At 40.3% G+C, this 11093-nt stretch overlaps 1 protein-coding gene across 1 annotated transcript; it reads right to left on the bottom strand.

The window, feature by feature from the left end:
- Positions 1 to 2522: 2522 nt before the first annotated feature.
- ppp4r2b (protein phosphatase 4, regulatory subunit 2b) lies at positions 2523 to 10470 on the bottom strand. The gene is made up of 9 exons (XM_086291374.1): positions 10303 to 10470; positions 9582 to 9663; positions 7559 to 7729; positions 6505 to 6598; positions 6385 to 6422; positions 6198 to 6272; positions 5968 to 6108; positions 5582 to 5883; positions 2523 to 3988 (listed from the first exon to the last, which is right to left on the bottom strand). Exons 1-9 carry the CDS (start codon positions 10334 to 10336, stop codon positions 3618 to 3620), a joined length of 1308 nt encoding a protein of 435 aa, XP_086147500.1. The 5' UTR covers positions 10337 to 10470; the 3' UTR covers positions 2523 to 3617.
- Positions 10471 to 11093: the final 623 nt, after the last annotated feature.

Below are 11093 nucleotides of genomic sequence, written 5' to 3' on the forward strand. Positions count from 1 at the left end.
AGCATTTGCTAACAATAAAAGGCTCCAGTCTCACTTTTAGCTCCAAAACTCATAACGGCAGATCTTAAAATGCTGACATTGATGTTTCAAACTGTCAACAACCAATGGGTTACATGACGGTGGTTATTCCAACATTTATATACAGTCTATGAGAATAACATATGCACTAAAGAGTAGTTATGAAAACCACAAAACCTATGAAAACTGCCATCTTCCTCTGTGGACAGCACCTGCCATTCATGAATCTCGGGTCAGATTAAAAATCATCTTGGGTCAAAGCTGTGTTTAATATTCCTCCGGATCTGGCATTTGTCTCCCTGGAGACTAGTCTTCAAAGCCCACCGTTTAATCAGAGCTGCACAGATTAATGCAGTCCGCTCTTTATTTCCTCTGTGAGCCTGGGTAAATTTCAGCAGTGAAGGCAGCGGCAAAAGATGATAATATGGACATACAGGCAGAAGCATCTCTTATTCTTATGGGTTTACCGAAGAAAGAGAGGTGAAAGGTCATCTTTATTTAAAAGTCAAAGGTTTACTCCTTTTTATATTTCCATTGTAGCCATAGGCCCAGAAATGCTTGTGAGCTTTAACAGAAAACATGTCTTTAATATCTCCAAAGTCAAACAGATCATGTTTTTTTCCTCTTTTATGTAAAATGAAAAATTCCATCCATTTTTTAACATCATTATCCAATTCAGCGTTACAGTGGGGGCAGGAGTCTGTCCCTGCTCTCACAGGGCAAAGAGGAAGGGTACACCTGTGAACAGAAAACATGATTCTTGTACTTGGCCTATGAGGAACCTAACAGAACTACAAACTACACTTCGTACACCATGTGCGCATGATGGCATCAAAGCTGGACATTAAAGTCGACCGCTGCGCATGTAACGGAGGAATAAACCTAACAAAGCAACTGCTGGAGGAACAGAACAGCTGCATTTCATTACAGGCTGTTGTCATGCAGGCTACGTGGCACGTTTTACCTCGGCTCATAAAAGGATTAGAAGCTCTGTTAAAGTTCTTAGCACCAGCTGTTTTTCATGATCCCAGCATGTTATTGCATGTGCAGCCTGTGTTGAGGCTGAATTGCATCAGTCAACATGCAATAATGGGAACAGAGTTGTGTCACAATGCAGGGTAAACAACAATTTTGATTTTTTTCTTCTCGTTTGTTCTGATGAATTTACATAAGTTATCATTACATGACTATCTTTAATACTAAGTAGTGCTGTGTAATACTTTAGTTAGTATTGATCTGATACAAAGTAAATACAGGGCCAGTATTGCAGCTTATGTAGAGAGAGTGTGCTGTGATTTATGAATTTGACTTTCCTCAATAATTAGTTAACGCAACAAAACACACCTTTCAGCTTTCCACATATTTTGAAAACTGGGTTCTGATCCAAAGCAGTTTGCATCATTGTGTTGTTTAAATGTGATATAGGCTATAAATAAAATAAGAGGACAGAACGAAAGTATCGATCTGATACAAATACCACCGTTGGAACCAACTATCAACATCTGGACTGATCCACCTACCTTTAGTGTTAGAACTATGGTATGCCATTGTGTGTGTGATGCAGAATTAGAGTACAGCAGAACTTTGTATGGCTAGGAAAAACCAGGGTACGAAAATTATTTCCAAATCAGAAACTACTGTAAAACCAGGCATCCATGTGCATCACTCATTTTAGTTCGAGGGCCACACGTCTGATCAAGTGTTTTTATATTATGTATAAAAACAATTGTTTTGTTTTTTGATCTTAAGTATAAACACATTCTGAACAACAATTGCCTCAAGGCACTTTATATTGTAGGGAAAAGACCCTACAGCAGGGGTGGGGGAGCTCCAGGCCTCAAGGGCCGGTGTCCTGCAGAGTTTAGATCTCACCATGGATCAAGACACCGGAATCAGATGATTAGCTCATTACCAGGCTTATGGTGAACTTCAAAACATGTTGAAGAGTTAATTTAGCCATTTAAATCTGCTGTGTTGGATCAGGGACATATCTAAAACCTGCAGGACACCGGCCCTTGAGGCCCGAGTTCCCCCACCCCTGACCTACAGTATTGGAAAGGAAAATCAGCAATCACATGACTACACTTGGTGACAGTGGGAAGGAAAAACTCCCTTTTACCAGGAAGAAATGTCCAGTAAAACTAGGCTTGGGAAAAAAAAAAAAAAAAAAAAAAAACCCAAGTGGAAATGTGCCAGGATTTGCTTAACCAACTTATCACCAACACTCTGTGGCAATCTAAGCCATAGGTAGCAACTTCATTATTAAAAGGGCTGTAAAGCCGACAAGGATTCAGACAGAAATAATATACGGACAGTGTTAAGTCCAAATATTACACAACCATTTAGTGGGCTGGACTTCCTGCTCATTCACAAATGAGCACGCACACACACCCAAACTGGACCCTGGAAAGAACTCGCCCCTAAATTAACTAAAGCCATCAAATATATGCTTGTTGTTCACATCATCTACATATTCCTAAATAATTAATGCACAACATGAATGGTTAAGTGAGCAAGACCACCAACCATAAAAATGTTAACATTTATTGCTGTTTCTGAATACCCCATTGAAAGCAAAAGCATTCAGAGTATACACAGAAATTGTACAATTAGATATGGTTTCACAAAGGCAGTGAACACATACTGTATTACAATCTACAAAAAAATCTACTTTACAGAAATTTAAAATTCTAAATATCAAAAAGTACAGCTGCAGAAACAAGTGTAGAACTGGAACCAGAAAACTGCTCTGGATATCGGTTGGTGAAACAACATGGTGACATCACAATACAAAGAAAGCATCTGATCTTTGTACTTACAGCTGGTATTTGGAAACTACAACTGGCAGACGAAACTAAACAAAAAACAAATATACGTCAAAATAACTCATTGAAATGATCATAAATTATGTTGGTTTTATGCATCCGAAATATCATTTTACAAAGGACGCCTCTACAAGGTAGACCGTCATAGTACTGTTCAGTAGGATTGGTAGTGTATCAATGTGGGGTGGGTTAAACAGGACACGGGGGGGGGGGGGGAAGATCTCACATCTCTGGTGGAACACACGTTGGTTAGTTGGTTGCCATAGTTTAGGTCAGGAACAGATTTGCTGGTTTGTTTAGCTTACATGTGAAATTCTTAAATAATGAAGATCTGATGCAGCTCTGTTCTGACCCTGGCAGTGTGCTACACTACGGTTAAAGACTACCAATCCTGTAATAATGTCAAAATGGCTGGAGTGAGTGGCATTAAACAACCAGACCACCACAGAACTCAAACAACCCCAGTGAAAGAGACAAAAACCAAAACACAGCTGCAGAAACCAACCCCTTTTAGGGGAAACTTAAAAGCAAACTTAAAAACAGAAGAGAGGAAGATCAATAAAATATTCCAGTTAAAAAGAAGGAAAAGAAAAAAAATTTTGGGATGCCCACATCAGTGCCAGGTAGCCATTTTGGAGGAGTGTCCAAAGCGTAACGAGGCGTTCTTCTTGTGTTTGAGGTGCTGTCCTCGTTCCCAGTGACAGTCAAGCTGGAGTCAAGGACAAGCTGGTTTATGGTCACACATGGCTGCAAAGGGAGGGGGAGGCTCTCAGTCTAGTCCTGCTCCATAGGCTCCTCGGTGTTCCCAGTGTTTAAGATGGCACTTCCCATATCGCCCTCTGTAGGAGGTTCACTTGTACTGCTGGAGGGAGTGAGAGCCACATCTTCACTGGCCGCTTCTGCTCTCTCCTCTATGCTACAGCTGCTATCGCTGCTGCTACTGCTGCTGATGACTGGGTCACTGTTGCTCTCCTCACTGTCTCTGCTGGTCTCAGGGCTTTCCAGGTCGCCTGTGGGTGCCTGCTGCTCTGTCTGATCCATGTCACTGCCCTCGTCCTCTGAGCCACACGGCACTTCCCTCTCGGCCTGCTCGGCCTCCTGGCCCGAGTCTGCACATGCATCGGCCGCCGTGCTGCTAGTTGGTTCTGTAAAAAGTGAAAAAGAGCAGAGGAAAAACTAAATCAAAAGTAGCTCCAGAGGGGGAGGGATGCACGCGATCCCAACATTACACTGGCGAGTACAGTATGAAGATATTTACAGAAAGAAAATTATATATTCTTGAGAATTCACTCTCACCTCCAATAATGCTTCTGCATTATAATAAATGAAATGTTACCTTTTGTATCAGTAAATGAACTCTTTATGTGGTTTACATCATTTAAAACTATCCTTTCGTGCCTACAAATAATTCCTTTTTACTTTACTTAACCATCTGTTCAGGTCTTGCTCTACGAGTACACATGCAGAGGTATTTGTAGGCCACTCTGGTCTAAACTACGTAATGCAAGAACCACAGCCACCACATTGTCATTGCAGTAAAAGGTACTGACAGCATCTTCAGGTATCAGCAGACCTGGCCTCTTAAACCTGGATTATATTGTGCTGAGAATACAGCTGGAGACCCAACGGCCAAGTGGTCATTCGTATTATACTCGTTTGATATCTGCTTGAAGTCCGATGCCTGGATTGTAATGCAAGTTCACCACAAAAAAAAACAACAACAACAACAACAACAACAGGCACAGAGACGTCTGCATGAATCCTTTTGCTAACTGCGTAATGACGACATTTACACCAGTGGAACTCGCAGACTTGCGGGTGCAGAGTAATCCCTGCTTCATCGTTAACAAATCCAGCACCACTCGGCCCTCAGCTCGGCTGTCCCTCTCTTCTGCCAGCTGCCCAAATTACACACACTGTGCATCAAATTATATGGTATTAATAGGACATGGGGTCAGTTTTATTTTCAACGCTATTCCTTAGTTAACTAGTTAAACTACAGCTTACATCAATGTAGCGACAATTTGTGAAACTGGACTGGAAACTGGTTACAATCTATATCAATTCCTCAGTCATGATGTTGAATATTGGGCAGTAAAGTCACACTTTACACAGAAAGTACTGCTTGAATTGTTCAACAACCAACAAGAGACACCAAAACATGTGTTTGTGAAAAGTACCCTTGAAAATCTAAAAGCCACAAGTTGTCCCTTTATTGAGATCAAAGAAAAAGTACCAGATGTTCACACCTTACGTGTTATAGTTATATATGTCAGAGTTTAAGCCAACTCTGACTTTGATGCTTCATGTTGCAGTGTAAAGTCAGAGCAAGCATGTCATTTGTAAGAAAGTGAGTAGTCTCGCTTTTCTTTTCTTAAAACATAAAAACAATTACTTTTTAACCAAAATAGTGACAAGCTGTTTTGCCGTACCACGACTTGTTCTCCAGGTTCCCTATGGTAAAGTTCTGAAGCATGTTTTTGAACAAGGTAAACTATCACAAAGCATCTGAGCTGTTTCTGTTTTTAAACTCTGCAATCTGATTGTTAACTGGGGTTGGTTTAGTACGCTAGAAACCTGAACAGCCAATACAGCCAGCACATTTGCACAATCGCTTGTATTTTTCATTATCTACGTTTGTAGAGTCAGCTCGACTTTGTAGCCTCAAACTGCTCAGTACTAAATTTATTGCCTTAACGTCCACAACCAATGAACAAACAGCACTGAAGAACACCTACCTTGGTCTTCAGTGGCAGCAGCACTGCTAGAGGCTTCATCCTCCTTATATGCAACCTTTTCTTCTTCTTCCTCTTCTTGGACCATGGCTTCTGCTTCTTTTGAGTGGCAGGTGGCATCTGAAGGCCTCAATGCATCCACCCCATGCTCCTCCTCTTCATCCTCCTCCTCATCTTCTTCCTCTTCATCCTTGCTGAACTTAAGTCTCTTCACCTCTTGCTGTTCAGCTTCCATGTCCTCTTCTGTTTCATCGTGTTTGTTCTTTACCGAGCTTCCCGGGGATCCGCCTGATGCCGAAACCTCACTAAAAATGAAATAAGAAACCAGAGATACACGTGAGACCAGCAGCTTTGATTGCGCTCCTGGTGTGTTAAGAATTCGGACATACCTGGAATCTTTGTCGCCATCTGGGTCCGTGTCAGTGTCTTTGTTGTCTGTGCTGTCTGGCAGACCATTAGCTGTTAGTGAGCTGGCCAGAGAAACTTTCGGTCTGTTCAGTGGTCGTGGAGTTCCTGGACCATTCACTTTCCTATCACAAAAGCAAACCAAAACAAATAAATAAATGAAAATACATATTTATTTTTTTAAATCAGGTCAATAATCTGTCCTCAACACAACCTCTCTGTAAACGCAGATGTGCTTCCAGGAGCCATTACTCCATTCATTCTATTCACAGCACTGCATCCATTTTTTCTGCAAAAGCATGAAAGAGAAAAAAATATTAATGCATTATTAAAACCCTCTGCATGGACACTGAATGCAGATAAATATTCTATTAAACTCTAAACTTGAACACATCACTTACTCTGAGATTGGATGGACACAGCTTACCACCATTACGTTCTAGAGAAGAAATAAAAATTTCTAAAGTTAATCACAGACATTATTAGTTGAAAAATACCTAACTTTTCTGTTCACGTCTTACCTTCTCCACCCCCCGAAGAAACTTATCTGTTCCTGTATAGTTCCTCTTAGGTTCTGTAAGTAGCTCACACAGGCGCTGGATCGTGAACGGGATTCTACAAATGGAAGCAGAGCAACAGATTCACCATACAGTGACCAGGACAAGTGTCCTTCAGAAGGTCCATGAATCTATTTTATGTGGTTCGTAAGTGGGAAGTCACCAGTTATAAAAATCAACAGGGAAGGACAGATAATATTGAGAAACACTGTTCTGAGCTCTAATAGTCTCCCTTTAAGAAATGAGATTCAACTCGGTGTTGATTGATATACCCCCAAATCACAACAGTCACCTCAAGGTGCTTCATACTGTAGAGTAAAGACCCTACACTAATACAGAGAAAACCCCAGCAATCAGGCAACCCCTTACGAGCAAGTTTTATGGCAACAGCGGGAAGGAAAAGCTCCCTTTAAACAGGAAGAAACCTGTGGCAGAACCAGGCTAAGAGAGGGTCCAGTTGGGCAACCAGTTGAAGAGGAGATGAAGAGAAACAAACTTAGTTGGGTACAGCTCTAGTTGAATCAGGTTTTGAACAATCTTTGTACTCTGCTAATTTAATCTAGTTTTACAGCATGGTTTTTCATCTAGAACTGGTCTTATGTGGTCTAGATGGTGCTGAAGGGTTGGAGGTGGGCTAAATCCCAACTCTGAAAGTAGGTTATAAGTAGTAGCATGGTTCCTTTAACTATAGGTTTAACAGCAAAATTGTGCAAATAACTGAACTAGTTGCTCAGTACACTCATTTATTTAAAGCTGCCAACCACAAATTAACTTGAAATGTATCCAAAATTGATGAATAAAAGTACTGTTGACACACATTATGCAAAATTCTGAAAGAAAGTGCAAACTGACTGGCCTGAAAAGACTTGGGCAATAGGAAATGCTTTCACAACAAGCAAAAAAACACGAAAGAAAGAAAAAGTGTATATGTGCACATATAACACACAGTGTAACCTTGCTTGGCTTCTCTATTGATACCACTTCTGCCTCACGTGTTCCACTTCAGCTCAGTACCCACCCATTGTATCCCTTCACAATCTTTAGAATTCTCTCTTTCATATCTTCAAATGGAACTGACTCCACATTGGGATTTGCAGGACCTCTTTGCTCAGGTGCTGAGGCTCTGAAGTCATCCATCACTTTCTCCAATTTAAACAGGAAGTAGTTCTTAAATTGAGACCATTGAACCCTAAAGGAAATACAGTGAATAATTAGAAACAGGTCAACACACTGGCAGAAGACATGTTAGAAGCTTAAAACAAGTCAAAGTTCAACATTTCCACCACTGTGACAAATGGCAGATAAATTAGAAACTGCAATGTTGTTAAAGTTAACAGACCTATGCTATATGAAAGAAATGGACCCTTCCACTGTATTTTTACAGTCTGAAATCTACCCCACACTTTTGTATTTTTGCGATTATCTAATAAGACCAGGTAATGTCAGATACCACAAATCATTTTGGAAATCAAATGCAATATTAAAAAAAGGGTCATCCATCCATTCGCTTCCGCTTATCCTTTTTCAGGGTCGCGGGGGGCGCTGGAGCCTATCCCAGCTGTCATAGGGCGAAAGGCGGGGTACACCCTGGACAGGTCGCCAGTCTGTCGCAGGGCTAACACATAGGGACAGACAACCATTCACACTCACATTCACTCGCACATTCACACCTAGTGGCAATTTGGATTATCCAATTAACCTATCCCCACAAGCTGCATGTCTTTGGACGGTGGGAGGAAGCCGGAGTACCCGGAGAGAACCCACGCAAACACGGGGAGAACATGCAAACTCCACACAGAAAGACCCCGGCCTGATGGTGGAATTGAACTCAGGACCTTCTTGCTGTGAGGCAACAGTGCTAACCACCGTGCCACCGTGCCGCCCAAAAAAGGCAAAAAAAAGGTCAAAAAAAAAAAAAAAAAAAAAGGGTCAAATAAACAATTTTTAAAAATGTTAAAAAAAAAACAAAACTTTATTGATTACTCTGTGAAAAGAGTAATTTTAACATGGCCTTAAAAACATGTCACCCCTAGACTGAATATGTGTTTATGTGTGTAGTACAATTTTTCCAAGGTTAGGTCTAGCTGCAAAAAAAAAAAAAAAAAAAAAAAAAAAAAAAAAGGCATTAGGCAAACACTGTGGTTGATGTTTATCTGTTGTGTCAAATCAGTTTGTACTAACTATAAATGTATGAAAGTTAGATACTCCAAAACATCTTTAGCTTGACACCAAAACTACAACCACACACACTGACTAGCTGCTTCAAATCCCTGCAGAGGGCCCTGGACATCTGACACCTCCGTTTGAAAAAGCTCTTACAACACTTACAAAAAGAAAGCTAGTGGTCATTTTGTGTACACCTCTTGTCATTTGCCACCGTTTCCTCCTGCTGGCTTGAGGGGCTGCTGTCTGCACCAGCATGTGGAATTTCTGGTAGCAGGTCAATGCTGACCCACCACAAACAAACTCACTTCCTATCCCCAAAATACAGGTGAATTCCCATCATAGGTCTTTGTTAGTACCTTAAACTTTTCTCATTACAATATTTTAATAATTGTTCTGTTTACCATTTCCTTTTTAATCACCCAACCCCACGTGTTTATTTGGCCCATTTTCTTTAATCTTATGCCTTATGTAAGAATAACTCACTTAGATTTCAACAGTACTTACTACAGGATACTGCAGTAAGAAACCCTTATGATTTTAAATGATCCAATTATAAAAACACATGTTAACTAATATAACAGCAAATTGAAATTACTTATAGTCATGAAAGCTTTGAGCCACACATACTTTAGGCTGTTATCTCAAGTCCAAAAAGTCTATAAAATGTCATCATACAGGGCCTATTTAAAATGATAACACGTGTGTATTTGTGTGTGTGTGTGTGTGTGTGTGTGTGTGTGTGTGTGTGTGTGTGTGTGTGTGTGTGTGTGAGAGAGAGAGAGAGAGAGAGAGAGAGAGAGAGAGAGAGAGAGAGAGAGAGAGAGAGAGAGAGAGAGCAAAGGGATACAATAAATAGGTCTGTAGTTTTCACCTACATGGCATCGCCAGTTTTGGCGATATGGCATAGAAACTGTTCCAGTAGAGGAGATGGCTCCTTCTTTCCTTTCTTGTCGAAATCTGTTAAGATGAAAAATAAAATAAAAAACCCTGAGTGGCTTAACATGACCATTTAACTAGTGGAGGTGCACAGGCTTTGATTTACCTCAGCTTTCCCAACAGTTTTGATAACTCTGCCAATAAACCTGGATATTTTGTTTACTTTCAGTTATAATCTACTCTAGCCGACACGTAAAAAGCTGGTACCAGATCCCTGAGGAGTCACCCTATCTCGTTAAAGTTATCTATTTACATAACCAGTGTTGCTAATTCGCTGGCTAGCCTAAGTTTAGCATGTTAAGTTAGCCAGAAGACCATAGCCGGCAAATAACTGTACAAAAAGCCGGTGACAGTCGTCATATACTTAATACATATCTGTGAGAATATTATCAGTTACTGAGGGCAAATACATAAGAACTTTACAGTAAATCCAAAGGAATAAGTTGTATTTTCTCGTCGTTCTTTCATGACTAAACCATTTCCGTGAAACCGCTTATAATGCTAGCCTTAGCTAACGCTAGCCTCGAGTATCAGCTAGCTAGCGCCATTAGCGTGAGAGATACAATCCGATCATTTGTTACAAAAGAGTAATCTGGGCCGGACACAAATATCGTGTGGTCTCGGCCGATGAAAGAACAAGAGGAATAAACTGAGTATAACCTCTGAGAGCTTCTTGAAGCGAATCAATTTCCATCACGTCGTTGCCCTCTGTCAGTCTTGTAGATGTAAAAAAAAAAAGCAGACTGGCGGCTAGCTGCGGCTGCTAAGCTACAACCTCACAGACAGGCAAAGAGGAGGAAGCATTTTAATATGGCGCCGTGAGGTCACTGCCTGTTCGCTGAAACACACGGGGGGAGACAAGCGCTCCACTTATGAATGGAGGTGGATTTACACAAACAGACGGAGAAAATGAGACAATGTTTTAAGGGGCGACATTCTTTTAACACAATATCGACTTAAAACAGAATTTATACCAAAACAAATTCATCTTAAACATAAAAAAGTATATCAGAAAAATGTGAACCAAACTTGTAATTTAAATGTCTTTATCAGCACAAGTTTTGGATTTATGCTATCCAATACAATGCATGTGCATTTCTTTTTATTCGTGAAAAAAGGCATGGTTGGCTGAATGCCAATCTATTTGCGTTATGTAACATTATGATATACACATTTAGACGTGGGAAATTCAAGCTCAGCTGTATAATTTTTTAATAACAAGTGAATCAGAATGATTTCTATAAAAGTACACTGAACATAAAAAGATGCTGCATGTGAAATATCGATACATTAAGATGCTATGCACAGATACAATCTGGGACTGAGAGGCACTCATCACCATTTGCATACAGAGAATATTTACAAAGATATTTTTCTGAATCATTAGTTATGATACCTGACAATTTAAAATGTCGATTCTAAATATAGATTTTGTATCTTAAGTTAAATTT

Source organism: Aulonocara sp. 'chitande type north' Nkhata Bay, linkage group LG5 (genome assembly GCF_057382095.1).
Source record: "Aulonocara sp. 'chitande type north' Nkhata Bay isolate Kocher_YH1m ecotype deep benthic linkage group LG5, A_spYH_male_GT1.1, whole genome shotgun sequence".
Taxonomy (NCBI): Eukaryota; Metazoa; Chordata; class Actinopteri; order Cichliformes; family Cichlidae; genus Aulonocara; species Aulonocara sp. 'chitande type north' Nkhata Bay.